This window comes from Dioscorea cayenensis, chromosome 15 (genome assembly GCF_009730915.1).
Source record: "Dioscorea cayenensis subsp. rotundata cultivar TDr96_F1 chromosome 15, TDr96_F1_v2_PseudoChromosome.rev07_lg8_w22 25.fasta, whole genome shotgun sequence".
Lineage (NCBI taxonomy): Eukaryota > Viridiplantae > Streptophyta > Magnoliopsida > Dioscoreales > Dioscoreaceae > Dioscorea > Dioscorea cayenensis.
The window spans coordinates 21,728,912-21,746,452 of NC_052485.1; the positions used below are offsets into that span (position 1 = coordinate 21,728,912).

Sequence of the window (17,541 nt, forward strand, 5' to 3'; positions counted from 1 at the left end):
TTTTATTTTTTTTAGAATATTTTAAAAAATAATATTATTCAACTACCATCCGGATGCTTGGAGTTTAGAAAAAGGTAAATGAATGCAATATAATTTTTTTTTTTTTAATGGAGTTGGTCAGATAAGGGGTAGACTCAAACACTAGATTTCCTTTAATTTATTATTATAATTATTAAAATAAATAAAATTTAATTGAAAAACTCTTTAATTACGTCATAATGACGTCATGAGTACAGCTGGATACAGCCGCCGCTGACGCGTCGATAAGAGACCGTAAGTCTGACTTCCAAACGAAAGTTCCACGTGTGTCCTCTCTGACCATCAGAACCGTTAATCTGCCTCGAGATCTGATCAAGAGACATTTACCAAGCCAAAAGTCCACTAATATGATGTCGAACATTAAAAAGGTAGTAAATGGAGGAGAATTTTAATTTTTCAAATTTTACTTTTAAATTATATTTTACTTTTTTTCCTTTAATATTGTTTTATTCATTATATATTGAAGTTTTATCTAGTGGTACCATACAGACAAGATGTGTACGAAAACAGCCTTCCTGTTTCTCAGCCAATAATTCATCAAAAAGATAATAAATCAAAGTATTTCTAAATACTTATAATATTATCACACATTCTAACAATTTCAAATATTACTTTTTTAAAATTATTTTATTTTATATTACTTTACTACTAATAACAAATTTACCTGAACCATGGACTAATCTACTAGTAACTACCATAGTTATAATTAAGAGGTTTCGAATTCGAGCCTCTCAACTTACCATTCACTTTCACGTATTTCTCGTTCTCCCCTCCATAATTGCGTAGCAGGAGATTTATCCCTATAAAATCAATCAAGTTATCGTAATTGATGCACTTTCGTATCCACTTATCCTTTGCTTTGTCACTTGTCGACTTTGTCAAAATAAATAATAACAATTTTACTCTTTATTTATACATATTAGATATAAAATAAATTATAATTTTAAAAATGATTTCTTCATTAAAACCGATTAATAAAGTGTATTTTTAATTTATTTATTAAAATCAATTACATTATACAATAAAATAACCAAAAAAAAACAGTCTATCCTTAAAAATTATATAATCCTATGAAATATTCTAATGACTTCCAAGCATTTGATTAAATATTATATATAAAAAAAAAAAAAGATGGGAGTGAAGACTAGTTCTAAAAAACAGACAGTCTTTTAAAGCATAGAGTGGGTCTATTCAACGTAGCGCGTTATTCCCAGACATGAGTGACTCCAATGCACAACAAAACACTAACAAGGTCAATCTCAAAGGAAACATCAGTTGAAACTTTGAACTAGTCTGTCTCACCTAGTCATCATGCAAGAACATAAATATAGAATGTGTTCACAGTTTGAAAATTTAACCATTTCAAAGAGTGTTTGAATCTCAAAGTCAAAGGACGTACGGATCGGGTGCGGACAAGGTCAAAGTCATCTCTGAATCGGTCTTTGATTTGATATTGTTCTAGTGTTTCAATGCAGAGACTTTGGTTGGAGTGGATCCACTCTTCAGTGTTGAATTAGTCCTGTTTTAAAAGACAAGACTGATCAAATACAAGTTTTTAACATTGTAAGCAGATGAATGAGTCGACGAATAGAGCCATAACATCGCTTTCGGGCTCTTCAAAACAATCAGGAAGAATACAAACAGAAGAACATATGTTACTGTGTTATTACTTATTACAGACCTGGAATGCGACAGTCGTTTCCTAAACTTCATTTAGTTTTGGTGTTTCTGTGGTGGCAGGTGCTGGTGTATCTATTGGTTTTGCAGGCATTGTCGGCAAAATTTTACAGATGGGCATCGTGTCGTTCTTGCTTAAAAGCTTCAGTGATGGGTGGACTTGAATCTCAGACATAACAATTCTATCCCCGACGTCGAGATTTGTCAAATCCACTTCGATTTTTTGAGGAATGTGTTCTGCTGGGCAAAGATATTTTAGACTGGTTCGGATTTTCTGAAGATAGCCACCTGTTTTTGTTTCCGAATGAGATTTAAGTTAAAAATGTAAAGGATGCAATCAAAATTAAAATAAAAAGAACAAACACAGCAAGAATTTATTGCATGCTATGTGTTATCGGAATCATAAGCAACTGACCGTAAAGTGAGTTCCTTACGCCATGTAATAAATTCACATATACTCACCAATATGGCTTAAGTTCCTTGAATTAGTCAAATGATATCAATGTCCTTCATTAATTTAGAACCCAGCAACTTATGCTATTTATTTTGTTCGATATAAGTTGCTTTTGAATAAATGCGGGAAAAATGATTTCTACTAACATGGCATTAAGAATAGTGTCCAGTCTCAAAATGAGGAGCTGGTATTATTAGAGAAAAAGAATCATCTGCCTAAAAATAGTAGATCAATATCACCGACTATGAGAAAATCATATATAACAATAGTAATAACAATGATCTAACTTCTATCATGAAATTAGAAAAAGAAAGTAATGTCCATCGACATACTACTACAGAAAAAGAACATAGAAGTATATGTGAATCTTGTATGTGTTACAAGTTACAAGTTATAAAAAGGGCTTTTACTTGGGTAGATAAAATGGAGTTTATTCATTGGAAGTGCATAAAATAAAATTAGTAAGGACCAAGGGTACCAGTCAAGCAAACAAACTATTGTTGGGAAATACAAGTGAAGATGGTTATTAGGGAATCAAGTCCTTTTAGAGAGTAAGCAACAACCCTAGTTCCAGAGATTCATTTCTTGATATTCACAGTAATGATTAGCAGATTACCGAGGGAATGGCAATCCCTATCAGATAAAAAGTTTGTGCTAAGTTTCCGGATCCTCAGTATCACTATCAGTTGGCGCCCAGAAAACAGGCTGGGTTGTGTGCATTAGAGAGACTGATTGCATCCATGAGACTGCAAAGTATAAAGACTAGCCAGAGTGTGTTGTTGGATTATTGGACCGTAGAGATTAACCGGCAGCTGTGCAACTCAGCTTATATTAGTGGTTCCATGGTTAAAGCTCCTCTAACTGGCAAACAACATCCAAATTCTCTAAGAGACCAAGCAAAGAAATTCCATGTCAATGCATTGTATAAGTATAAAACTGTGCTGTAAGATTATGTCCAATAAATTTTAAACTTCAATTTTTTTATCAACTTGAGAAAAGATCAGAGTGCTGTTGCGTAGACACATTAGTTTGAAGGTAATTCTCCTTACCAATGGACTATGAAATTTGAATCGTGCTTCATCTTCTTAAGAAAGTACATTCGTGATTATATCATGCACGGTATTTCAAGAAATCGATTTAATTGTAAATTTGATCACTGAACCATCTCACAAAATTTTGCTCCCAAACCAAACCCTTATTGGGAGAAAACTTGGGTGATAGTATGCATATTTTTACATGTTAATTAACTAGTATAGGAAAAGTAAAATATTAAGATCATCAGGTATGACACTTGGTGAATGCCAGGGTGAATAATGGACTCATATTTCAGAGTTACTCCATGACCAAGTAGACAGTTAATGATATATTAGTATGGAGGCTACAATGCTAAACTAAGATCTTGGGCACTTATCATGATCCTGTAAGGGTGTGTTTGGATGTTCACATTTGGTCATCTCTTGGATAAAGATATCCAGGGGTGTGAATATGAAGGGACGGAGAGTGTTTGGTTGGCATAATATGAAAATATGGATTTATACTTCTTGTGTTTGGTTCATAGACAGAAGATAAGGAAAAAGAGAAGAGAGTTTTCAAAAAGAGATGAGAAAGATTACAATAGCAATTATGACAAAAAGTTCTCAGAGAAGCTCCTCTTAAAAAACATGAAGAGGCCATAACATCATACACAGTCAATTTGAGATTAGTGACCTTTAAAATAAGTTTCAACTAAGAGCTTGCTTGGTAACACCATATTGCTATAGAAAAGCCTCCAATCTGTATAACTTTGGCATTTTATAGGAAATTTTTTTAAGCTATCGTTTGGTAAAATTTTTTCAAAGAAATAATTCCCAGGAAATGTGAGGATTCCAATAGACAATGTAAAGATGTAATTCATCTCTTTGTTTTCCCTTTGAAATTTACAGGCTTCTCTCTAACCATCTCTCTAATCCTTCTCATCGCTCTCACCCCCTTTCTCATCAAGCATTGGTTGCTGCCCTAGAAGAATCCCAACAATCCAACTAGTTGATGTGTTAAGCTCTTCTGGTCTTGAAGATTTGCTTATCTCTTCTTACCAGAACTTGCAAACTCTTCATCCCATTGCTCAGGTAAGCTTTTCCTGCCTTTGTTTAGATTGGAATCCAGTAACCTCTTGTTGACAAAATTAGTGAATCGCAAGAGAAATCAAAAGAGCAAAGATAACGCAAACATACAAGATTTACAAGGTTAAGCGATGTGCCTATGCCTTCGGGAGTGGAGCAGTTGTTTTTCTTTTATTATGAAAATAATTAGGGTTACTTAAATTTATATAGTAAAACTCTTCAAGTACAATTCACAAACTTACCCCTCCCATTTAATTCCGCATATGAGCAATATACAACAATCTCCATCTTGGCGAATATACTCCATGAAAATAAAATAAAATAAAAATGGGCAGCTTCTAATCATCCAGATAGGTTGGGTGACATATTTCCTTAACATTGCCTCACCTCAATGTGTTTGATCATGGCATGATAAACTTGATTATTTACCAAGTACATAACACTTTAACTATCGCAATGCAATCTAACTCCACCTTACTCAATACCAATTCTTTGATTAGCCCGGTAAGCCATAAAGCTTTCTCAGCAGTTAGCAGCATTGACAATAGCCATATATTTGCCTCCCTTGTGGACAATGCAACAATAGATTGAACCGTAAACTCCCAACAAATCCTTCAAGAGTAAAAATATAACCTGTAGTAAACCTCTTGGTTCTTGTCATCAAAATCACTGGCATAGTCTGAATCTACATATCCCACAACCAAAGAATCACCCTTTTCATTGCCAAAAACAAGGCCATAATCTGTAGTGCCCTTTAGATACCTGAAAATCCACTTAATTGCTTCCCAATGTTGTTTATCAGGCTTTGATATAAATTTATTGACTTGACCAACACTATACACCAAACTTGGTCTTGTAAAAACTATAGAATACATCAGGCAATCAACTGCACTAGCATATGGAACTAAAGACATACTTTCAATCTCACTTTCTGACTTTGGGCATTGATCTTGAGAAAGCCTTAAGTGGTGGCCAATGGAGTACTCACTAGTTAAGCCTTACTCATATCAAATCTATCAAACACCTTCTCAACATAATTGCATTGAGATAACCACAATTTCCTTGAACTTCTATCTCTGTACATCTCCATGCCAAGAATCTTCTTAGCAACCCCCAAATCCTCTATATCAAACTCTTCCTCAACAAGGCTTTCAATTCAATCACATCTTGTATATTCTTAGCAACGACCAACATAACATCCACATAAAAGAATCATGATCAAGGCTCTTAACATAAACGCAACGCTCATACTCACATTGTTTGTAGCCAGATTTGAATCATGTAGGAATCATACCGTTTATACCATTATCGTAGAGACTGTTTCAAACCATAGAGCGATATCCTCAAACAACAAACCCACCACTCTTGTCTAGGTTGAACAAAACCCTATGACTACTCCACATAAATGGTATAATTCCCTAAATAGTTCCTCTACTTTTCTAAACTTATCCTTTTAGTCCCTTTATTTCAAATTAAAACCTTTTAATCCCTTTACTATTTTAATTTAGCCGTGTCAATCCCCTAAACACAAAACCCTAAACCTAAACCCTCAAGAAAGAGGACTGACATTGTTCATTTAAAAGTAGTAGAGGGACTAAAAGGTTACAATTTAAAGAAAGAGACTAAGAAATTAAGTTTGAAAAGATAGAGGACTATTTAGGGTATTACTACTCCTCCAAATCACCATGGAGGAAAGTTGTTTTCACATCAAGTTGCTCTAATTACATATTCCAACAAGCTACCAACGACAACACCACTTTACTGAATGTGTGTCTAACCAATGAATAGAATATCTCGTCATATTCTATCCCTTAATGCTATGAGCACCCTTTTGCTACTAGTCAAGCCTTGAATTTTTCCCTCTCTTTTACTGATATTGATGGCTTTCTTTTGTATACCCACCTAAACCCTACATGTTTTCCTTTAAGAAGTTCAACTAGCACCCATATTTTGTTTTTGTGCAATGACTCCATCTCTTCCACCATAGCACCAAGCCATCTATATTTATCCTTATCACTCATAACCATCAGAAAAAAAAAAAGTTGGATCTCCACCACTAACCATGAGAGCAAATGAGACCAAGTCTTAAAAACCATATCTTGTTGGTGGCTATATTGTGTGCTTAGGTCTTTCTGTGATGCCACTTTATTGCTAACCATCATCAGACACTGATCTTTCTTCTGTTCAACTTGAATTTCAGCCTGTTGAACATCTTTTGCAGAATGTTCTAGTTCCACCTCTATCACTTGCTCTATTTTCCGCCGAAATTGGCACTCTTACTGTTGTTTTGCTAAAACATAAATTGCTCATCAAATACATCTCTGTTGGTCACCATTTTTTTTTTACTAAATCCCAGAATTTATAACCCATGAACCTTTTTACATAACCCAAGAAAATACATCTCTTCGACTTCGGATCAAGCTACAACCTTTCATCACCAGGTACATGCACATAGTTCGACAAGAAAAATTTTCAATCCATAAAAGTCAACAGTTGTCAACATCCTTACAGGTCCAAACTTTGTCTACAACTTTTTCATCCAAAAAGGCCTGCGGTGATCTGTTTATGCGGTAACATGTCATACTAAGGCCTTGTTTGGATTAGCTTCAGGGCTCCAAAAAAGTTGTTTGGATTAGCTTCTTCATAGTAGTAGAAGTTAAAAAAAACCCTGTTTTTTTCATAGCTAATCATGTGATGCTTTTGAAAAACCCACTTTTTCGGAAGCTATTTTGGGGTTACACCAATGTTTAAAAAATCGGTTGAGGTGTTTGCCTCGAGGCGTGCCTCAAGGTGAGGCGGTAGGATCCCACGCCTCTTCTGGGTGAGGCATAGGAGGCATGCACCTCACCCAAGCCAGCCAATCACTCTTGATTTTCATCTTGTGATGCCCCGTGTTCTTCTTTCTCGCTATATAGTTCTATTGTATATTTTGTATATATATATTACATACATATTAATATATTAATATGTACACTTATATAATAACTTATATACTAATATTTATGTATATATTAAAGTTTGTTTGAAAGTTAGATAGAGTACAAATAAAAAAAAATCTTAATTTGTTGATATTAATTTTTAAATTTTATCAATGCTTAACAAACACAAAAGTTTAATGATATCCTTATTAATCTATCTATAAATAACCAACTAATCATTCAAAACTGAAATCAATAAACTAAAATAGAAAATTTGAATCAATAATTCTTTAAATCAATAATCTAAATAATCTTTGGGTTTTTTTTTTTTTCAATTTGCCCCCTTAACTTGGGCCAAATGGGCAAGTACAAGACAATTTCTTAGAAATTAGAATGAATTATCAAGTAAAAAGTAAATTTAAATTAAAAACCATGAAAAACTAAAGACAACTAATCCTTTTATTATGAATTTTATGACTATTTTGTTATTTGCTATTTATTTTATTTGCTATATTTTATTATATGTAATATTTTTTTAATTTAAGGCGAGGCTTACACCTCGAACTGCCTAGAGGCTTACGCCGTGCCTCACTAAAGTAAAACACCTCAGGTACGCCTTTTCCTTTTTTAAACATTGGGTTACACAATTACTTAATTACCCTTATGAAATAAAGAAATGACCTAGGTTTTTATGGTTTCTCTCCAAGCTTTTTTGCATCCCATCTAATCTTCTCTACCTCCAAGATCTAAAGGTCTCCCTTCTATCCACTCCTACCCCCGCCACAGTGTGATAAATGCATAATAATTGGATATTATTATAATTCAATGAATACCTACTTCAATAATTTGCTACTTAAGAATTCCTTCTATGAATACACATCCAAACAACTTCACAAATATAAAAGTACTTCTGCATCAGCCTATCTAAACACAAAATAAAGAAAAGAACTTAACTTACTATGAGAAGCACTTTTTTCATTAGTCTTCTGCCAACTAAAAAAACACTTTTTTTTTAAAAGCTAATCCAAACAAGGCTTAACCGCTTCTGCCGAGAAACTCTTTGGAAGCCTTGCATTCAATCTCAAATACCTTACTCCGTTCCTACGCTACGCTTCGTCGCTACGCTTCAGCATCTGCCCATTTACTTCTGCATATGAGCCATATACAACACCTCTCCATAAGCCTATTTGGCGATTTATTTTGCTGGTGATAAGGATTATTGAAAATGCAAAAAGTTACGGAAGCTATAAACTTGACAAGGTTATGCTCAATCTTTTGGCCTCTTTCTCCTTATTGATTGTTCAACCAGTTCTCTATTAAAATCAAAACATTACGTGAGGGTCTTACATAAGTAGAGTTATTGGGTTTGACAGTCGCTAAGTCTGTCTATTTACTAGTGATGGTGGGCTTGTTGATGGTTGCTAAGTCTTCCTGTTTACAAGTGATAGTGAGGTTTGTTGATGGTTGTTAAGTCTTCCTATTTACCAATGATAGTGGGATTTGTTTTTGAATTATGGAGTTAAAGGGGGTAAAACCATGTCTTTGTCCCCGAGTAGTGCATGCCTACATAAAGCTCATTAATTGCACAGAATGAATCATTCCACTGAGGCATATCTGCAGATGTTGTGAGCCCTCATTATTGAATAGAATTCTTTTTTCTCAATTATATTACATCTACTTCTCTTCTTGTTGAGTCTATTGCCATTTTGCATCTCGGGTTCAACATTGTGGTATCCAAGCCAGGTTCTTTGAGTGATGTGAGTTTTTTTTTCTTTGTCAACACGATGAGCGATTTTCAAGTTATTGGAGGAATTCAAAGGCTTAACAACCATAATTACAATACATGGTCAACATGTATGGTGCTTTACATGCTCACAAAGGTAATACAATAGTCTCTCCTCAATGTAGTGCTAACAAGGTGTCACTTCAAAATGTCTACCATGTTCCAGTATGAAGAAAAATCTTCTTTCAGAAGCACAATCAACATTACCAAGCCACTTTGTTTTGTTTAACCAACAAAGTGTGAAGGTGTGTTGTGATCTTGAGATTTTAGAACCAGTGATGACAGGATGAATGTTAGAGTCAATTTATGTGATTTCAACAAAGACAACATATGTAGTCAAGACAGGAAGAATGAGATGACTGACTTATGACACATGCGGTTGAGTCACATTAGCTACTTGAAGCTATATTTGAGGATGAAAAAAATCAGAATTAAAGGGACTTTCCCAACTTGCAGTAAGAACAGCCACAATAAAAGCAGGATGTTAGTACGCTAAAGCGCATTAGTTGCTGTATAAAGAGCCCAAATTTAAAGCAAACCATTAGAGTTAATTCACTATGATGTGTTCAAACTTGTTAAGCAAGTGTCTGCTTGATGAGTTGTGAATGAGGAGATAAGAATTTGTCTTTGTCCACCTTGTAATGTATGCCTATATAAGGCTCATTAATTGCACCAAATGAGTCAGCCCTCTGAATGATATCTATAGAGTGTTTCAACCATTCATTATTGAATGTACCTCTTTTCTCTCAATTATATTACATCTTCTACTCCTCTCCTTATTGAGTCTAAGGCCACTTTGCATCCTTCTCATGTTCAACATTCTCAAGTTCAATTATTAATCACAAGTTTTGATTTATTAGTTATATGGCAATTGTTTTCTACGCCAGGAGTGCTGGCTGTTAGCCTGTTAGCCTGTTAGCCTGTTAGCCTGTCATACTAATAACTATAGGGAATGTTTACTGCAACCATCCAAACTACTTACTAGAGATGACCATATCCCTATCCACCTACATCCCCTAGCATGGTTCCTAGAAAACCAAGATCTCAAGAATCAAACACCACAAATCCTCTTCTAATCACTCTTCTACTGAATCACAAGTCCCACTCACTAACTACAAAACACACTATCAAACATCCACTACATTTACATATTTAGAAAGTGTAACAATAAAAGCATAACAAACGAAAGAAGCAGAAAGCCCAAACCTTTCTTGAGCCCAGGGCAATCATCTTCGCCCTTGAAAACCAAGGGCACGTCCACCTTCATCTCAGTTCCGTCCTCTGCCCAAGCCATCACCAGATTCAGTACTTGTCCCGTCTCCTCGTTTCTATGCACCTAGAATCCCCAATAAACCTCAAATTAGCCACAATAACAGCGAAAACATCAGAAATTTTGGAGTTAGGGTTTCCAACCTTTATGGGAAGAACGGAGCCGGAACTGAGAACGACGGAGGAACCCGGTCCGGCTCTGACCCTGAGCATGTACACGGTGGAGCAAAAGAAGGGATTTTTCTTCAAATGAATTCGGATTTGCTTTGAATCAGCCGTCAAGATCTGCTTCCGCGTGGCGACGGCGCCGCCATCGCCAGGTGAAAGGACAACCGCTGGGATCCTGCCGTCAGCCCGCTCCCGCGCGGCGGCACGGCAACCCGTCCGTTCTCTCGGCACCGCCTGGATAGTGTAGTAGCCTGCGGCGGCTACCCTCCGCCACGCCGCTGCCGCCGCTCCCCGAAGCATCCGTCCGCCGCTGCTGCCGCCGCCGCGCCACCAGCTCGCCATCTTCGTATCGTTCGCATTTTCTTCTCGGGGTTTTAGGCTTGGTTTTGCGGATGAACGGGTCGGATCCTTACAGTTCTGGATCCGAATCCGATAATGATTTCAAGTTTTTCAGGGGGTCAAACAGAAAACCCCTACTTTATTGGTGGTGCGTTACACAAATTTGACAAAAACAAAGGTGTGAAAAACAAAAGTTGAGTTCAAGACTCATTGAAAATAATAATAATAAACAAGTCACCGTTTCTAGGTACAGACTCGAAGCCCAAACCCTTTGTCCCTGTTATAGAGTGCGGGTTGGATAATTAATTCTCAGGCCATACGCACGTTGAGATATATTTAGCACATGTCGCTTTCATAAAAAAAAATTTATTTATTTATTGCATAATTTTTTTTTATAATTTCTTTATATTTGATAGGTTTAATCACTGGAATAGTCCCTATATTTTTCTTTCTTCCTTTTTTGTCCCTACACTCCATATTCCTCCTATTAGTCCCTATACTATTTAAACAAGGTAAATTAAGTTACAATGCTGTCTATTTTAACTAGCGTGATTTTTTTTAATAAAATATTAATAATAAGTGAAAAAATAATTAATAAAATAGAATAAATACTCTATTCTTCTTCTCCGCCCCTCTCCCTACCATTGCCCTCTTTCTTCGCCTCGACCACCGCCTCCTTCTTTGGTGATCTCGGACAATGATGAAAGTATGTCTTGCTCAGGCGAGTAACAATAAGCATTTTGTTGAGTAAATAAACTTAGAGAAAGACCTTATTAAACTAAAGGCATAATAAGCATTTTGTTGAGTAGATAAACTTAGAGAAAGACCTTATTAAACTAAAGGCATAATAGAGTTCCAATGAGCATCAAAGGAGATGTCGATGTCATTAGTTTTTTTTATGATAAAGGTGGAATGAGAAGAAGGGAGGAGTGTGAATAATAATATGGGAAAAAGGGAGGATAATGATAAAGGTGTTTGGTTGGAGGATTGAGAGTTAGGAATAGAAAAAAGTAGGAGGGAGAAATATAATATAATTACACCTATGCCCTTTTATACAAATAAGATGGCATTTTACAAAACAATAATTTATATTTAATAGTAAATAATTATTATAATTATCATTAAATATTTCTAATATATTTAACTATTTTAATTTATTGTTATTAAATATTTCATCTAATTAATATAACATAAAATAAATTTGTTATTTTAAATAATAAATAATTAGTATGATTTATTATTATTAAGTATTTATAATATATTCAATTATTTATTTTAATTAATTATAATGAAATATTATAACTAATTAATATAATGTAACAAATGTTTGTTATATTAATTGATAAATAAATAACGTGTTTTATTGTTATTTCGTATTTTTAATTTGTTATTTATTTCTTTTAATTGTATTTAACTATTTCAACTAATTAATGTAATTTAACAATTATTTATTTATTAAATAAATAAATAACTAATATAAATTTATTATTATATAGGAAGGGTATAAAAGTCATTTCATTATTAAGGAGTCCAAATCCCCCCAATTTTGGGAGAATTAGAAATGCCCCATATGCATGCATCTCATTCCCATGCCAACCCACTATTCACTCCTTTCCTTATTGCCAAACATGGGCGCATGTCATTCCCACTCCCAAGACATGAATCCATGAACCAAACGGCCCTAAGTTTCCAAAAGTTTTAGTGAAGACGAGGGCTAGATTCCAATGAAGGGATTGTTAGATGTGGGTCATGCTTTGGGACCCACATGTTTACACTCAAACCTTTTATCTCCCTTTCTAGCCGTTGATAAAACCTCTCTATATATAATCATCTCAATCTTTTTCTACTGGAAACCTGTTATTTTTTATCGTCTTTTATTCATTTTATTCTTCTCCGGCTGAGAGCTTTGATCAAGTGTTGTACCGAGTTTTCATCATTGCAGTTTGCTCATTGCTTGAACTTGGTGTTGCCGCACTTGATCCTTCCCGAGTTAGTGTATCCTGACGCTTGGAGTGAGGCCGGAAAATCCTGCACGAGGAGGCCAATTCAGCGTAAGGGCAATGCTTACGCATGTCTACCCCAGGCTGGGAATTTCTTGCTATTATTTCTGTTTTTATTTCAGATTTGACATGCTTGCTAAAATTATATCTCTGATTTCTCCATTAGCAGTTTGTGGTTGATGCTTTCTTCTTGATTTCTACAGTATTAGTTTGTAGTATTTACATGCTATACAGGCAGTAGTACTTCCTATAGGGATGCCCGCCAACCATAACGTGGTTGTGGTGTTGGGGTGGAGTGGGATGCCAACAAAGTGTTGATGAGCTTGGTTCATTAGATACAGTGGCATCATGTTCATCGGCGGCACCATGCCAATGTAGCCAACATAGCCTAGGTTCATTAGATATGGTGTATGAAAGCTCACTGATTACATCATAGGTGCATGGTCCGTGAAGGAAGGTATGCATGCATAGATGAAAGGAAACATCTGCTATGTGTATATATATATCACGTGTATATTGTTAGGTGGAAAAGATTAATCAATTTTCATATCTCAAAACCTACAATGTACAAGGTATATATAGATACACATGTATATAAATAAGGTAGCTATACAAATATAGATATACAGCTGTATACACAACTGTATTCCCTAACATATATATATACACATATCTTTATATATATATATATTAAAAGGAAAGAAAACATCTAAAAGAGACTATGTTTTTAATGAGAAATACCTTGAGTCTTGAGAGATAAGGTAACAATAGAGATGATATTCTCTTCTCTCTCTCAAAGAGAGCTTGAATCATATATGTGTGTATGGATATATTATATATAGATAAATACATGACTAAACCCTTGTCAAAGGGTTGTTCTTGTAACTCTCATCTTTGTCTTTCTTTCTTTTGTTCTCATAATGAAAGAGGAGAAGGCGGTGGTGCAAAAAGGCGGTGGAGAACGAGGAGGTGGTGCTTGAGCTAGCGGAGGAGGATGGTGACTGAAGAGAGAATAAAGAAAATTAAGTTTTTATAACTTAAGTTTTTATTATTTTTTTTCTAATTATTTATTAATATTATATTTCAAAAACAGTCACATCAATTAAAATAAACGGCAACTTAAGACTTAATTTACCTAGTTTAAAAAGTGCAGGGATCCAATTAGAGGAATCTGGAGTGTAGGGACCAAAAAAGAAGAGAGAGAGAAAAGTAAGGTGACTATTTCAGTGATTAAATCTATTTGATAATGTATTGCATTAATATTCCAGGTTGCAAGAAGCTTAATGCCCAATTCAAAATATGTTGGAGATAATGGGTGCCAAAAAGTTCTCTAGTTGTATGTGTATATTTGTAGCCCAATTTCCTTACATGGACAATAGTGCATTTGCTGAACAATCAATTCTCTATCTAACGCACAACCTTATATGCAGTTGTAAAACAAAACTATGTTTTAATTTTAATATATTAATATATATTTAAAATTAACCTTGATATAAAATTTGGTGATTTCCAATAAGATTGAAGTTAAAATGATTATAATGGGATAATTTTGTATTTGTTTGGGAGGATTAAAAAATACATGTAATTGGAATTATAATACCTTTTAAAATCTGATGTTTGTTTGGTTGGATTGGATAAATCTTACAATTATAGCAAGGATTTGTTGGATTTGTAATTACGTCCAAATCGATCGTAGTTCAAACTCCCTTGGAATTTAATAACAGTTTTACACTTGGTGTCACGTGAGGCTAAAATAAGGAGGGTACGGAATTTTTATCTTTTTATTATTTCTCAGACTAAGATCTTGACATGATAACAAGAAATCTATTTCCTTTTTTTAAAATTTTTATTATTTTACAAATTTTTATGAATAATTTTTTTTGTTTGGTAGACTAAGATCTTCCATCATGTAAAATAAAGAATAGTATATTATTATATTTTATTTTAATATAAATAAAAAAAATAAAAATAAAGGTTAACATTATTTATCTTAATAATAAAGGCTTATTATTATATTTTTATCAATATTTTGCTTAAAAAATAATAAATTGTGTAATATATTTAATATAATTATTAAAATTAACAATAAATTGTAATGAGAATATAATTATGAATTAAAAAAGTAATTATGTACATAAATATTTTTATTACTTTTAATAACATTTAATTGTGCATTTGTAACTAATTAAACTTAATGTTGAATCTAGGTGGGGTAACCTCATCAGAGGTGTTTATATCATAAAAATACATCTAACCAAACACATATTTCAAATCCAAATTTGCGAATCCTTTCAAACAAACACAAAATTTTTAAATCCAGCATTTTCAAATGCAGTTAACCAAACACTAAATTTGACTCTCCTTCATTTTCAACTCCAGAATTTGCAAATACACTTTTAATTGAAAATAACTGTATTTTCAACTACATCTAACCAAACGCTATGACTATCTGTGGACCCCACTCCTTGATTAGATCCTAGCCACTAGATTTAATCTTAGATTTTTTTTTTTATTATAACTTTTCAGTTACCTTATATTAGAAACCCTACCCACGTCTCCTTAGACAGCCCCACACTCTTCGCCTACTCATGTTTTGGTAGTGTCGTTTAAGAAAAAGTGAGATCTAGCATCTCTCCTTGGTTCAACGTGGTTTTGGCGGCGAAGGCGAGGAACTCACCTATGTGGGTGCTTAATTGCGTGTGGTTGAGGTAAGGTTCTGATTTGTTTTTGTCATTTCCTTCTTATGTTAAGGATTGGATTTATTTGAGGATAAAATTATGAAATTGTTGTTAGCATAGCATAGATCTCTCTTTAATTTTGGATGATCTAGAGACCGAATTTGGAGTAGATTAAAATATGGAATATGTAGACCTTATTCTTATTTAGTTTACTACAAAATTTCAGATTTTATACATGTGTATTCTGCAAGTTATTGCCCTTAAAATCAGTAGCCTCGAATAAGACTTCTGTGCAGATCTTGAGGAGGTTTTTATTTTTTCATAACTTTAGAGTTTGAATTAGGTATATAATTATATAGTAAAGTTGTAGAAGTCAGAAGTATCTATGGATCTAAGAAATTTCAGAATTTATGCCTTTGTAATGGTTGAGTTATGGCCATATTACTATACTTGTACTCAAATAATATTTCTGCAGAAAACATAAAGGTTGCTTAGACAATTTGATAGTCTTTTACATGAAATTTGGAGAAGATTAATATAACAAAGTTATAGAGTTTGCTGTTTTCTAGATACCTGTAAAAATTTAGATTTTTTGGATAAGTAGTTCAAAACTTATAGCATTATTAGTGTAGTTGTGCCCAATGATATTACTATGCAGAATCTGAAGTTTGTTTGGTGTTTTTCGTGGTCTTAAATGTTGTATCTTGTAAAACATAAAATAAGAAAGTGATGCATTACTGAGTTAGCTGACCGCATGTAAAATATTATTGCTTTTGAAGTTTTATATTGAGAGATATTCATATTTGAAAGGGATACATCTAAATGACAAACCTACAGAAATAGCTGGAGATTCAATTGAATGTTATAGTCTTGGGTGTCTATTATTCCCAGAATATTGAAATTTGTGATTTGGAAAAATGTATGTGAAGTTATAAAGGTTTTAGTACTCAATGATCATGTTGGAATTATTGATATGACCTCTAGTGTGGGTAATTGCTATTGGGCCTCCCAATAATCAATGTTTGGGAGCGTAGAATAATAGCTTGAAATTTTTACATTTGTACCCTTCTAAAATTCTTTTTGTTTTAATTCTATTGTTTACTAGCCTTGTTATTGAAAGTTAATGGGACATCTTCCCAAATATAGGACATGCCAACGATGTAAGGTTTGGGATTATTTTTTTGGGCCTTAATCAGGTAAATAATCACCTATAAATTATACTATGTATATACATTTTTGACACTAGCCTAACTTATGAAATCAAGTATTTTATTTATTTCTGTTGGATAATTGGTTTATTGTTTATTAGTTAAATTGTGTTAATTTAATTATTATTATTATGGAATTATCTTTAATTATTTAAAATTAAGAGTCAATGTTTTTCCTGAGTTAGAATTATCTGAAACGTATAAAGATTTATTTAAATTCTGATTTTTTTAAAACTTTGAATTTTTGGATAAATTATTTAAATTCTGATTATTTAATTCCAGAATTTTAAGATAATTTATTTAATTTCTGATTTTTTTTATTTTTGAATTATTAGATTATTAATTTAATTTATCGCACCACTACTGAAAATGTTGCTTGGCAAATTACTTTGTATTTTGCTCAATTTGAACTTTAATAGTTTGCTGTTGTATGAACATGAAATATTTTGATATAGAACTAGTCCCCAATTAACTATAAACTAACCCTGTCACTGTGGGTTAAACACTGACCGTGTCGACAAGTAATTCTGTTAAGAAACTATAGTTTCGTCGGTAAATAATAACAATCTCTGATATTTTGTCTCGAGTCACCGAGGGTAAACAAATGAACTCTGATATTTTGTTTTGACCATAATTATTGGGAGACATATACCGTATTTATCTGAAAATCAGTTTGTTTGATGTTTTTTATTTGTTATGAATTGTATTCTGACAAGTATTATGAAATGTTATAGTACTTGTACTTAAATTATGAGTTTTTTTTAGAACTACTGTGGTCCCAATATTTTTAGTGGTTGCTTACTAGGCCTTTGAGCTCATAAATGTGTTTTTTCATCATTTTTCAAATCAGGTGTTGGGTCTATTGGCGAATAGCTTAGCGCGGGTGTTGAGTGAAGCGTGTCTAGCTTT

The 17,541-nt window shown here is 33.5% G+C and overlaps 1 protein-coding gene across 1 annotated transcript; it reads right to left on the minus strand.

The window, feature by feature from the left end:
• Window positions 1–1,206: 1,206 nt before the first annotated feature.
• On the minus strand, window positions 1,207–10,753 carry LOC120276838 (50S ribosomal protein L25). Its single transcript, XM_039283555.1, has 4 exons — window positions 10,384–10,753; window positions 10,177–10,306; window positions 1,721–2,004; window positions 1,207–1,558 (listed from the first exon to the last, which is right to left on the minus strand). The coding sequence occupies exons 1-3, from the start codon at window positions 10,747–10,749 to the stop codon at window positions 1,742–1,744; spliced, it is 759 nt and encodes a 252-aa protein (XP_039139489.1). The 5' UTR covers window positions 10,750–10,753; the 3' UTR covers window positions 1,207–1,558; window positions 1,721–1,741.
• Window positions 10,754–17,541: the final 6,788 nt, after the last annotated feature.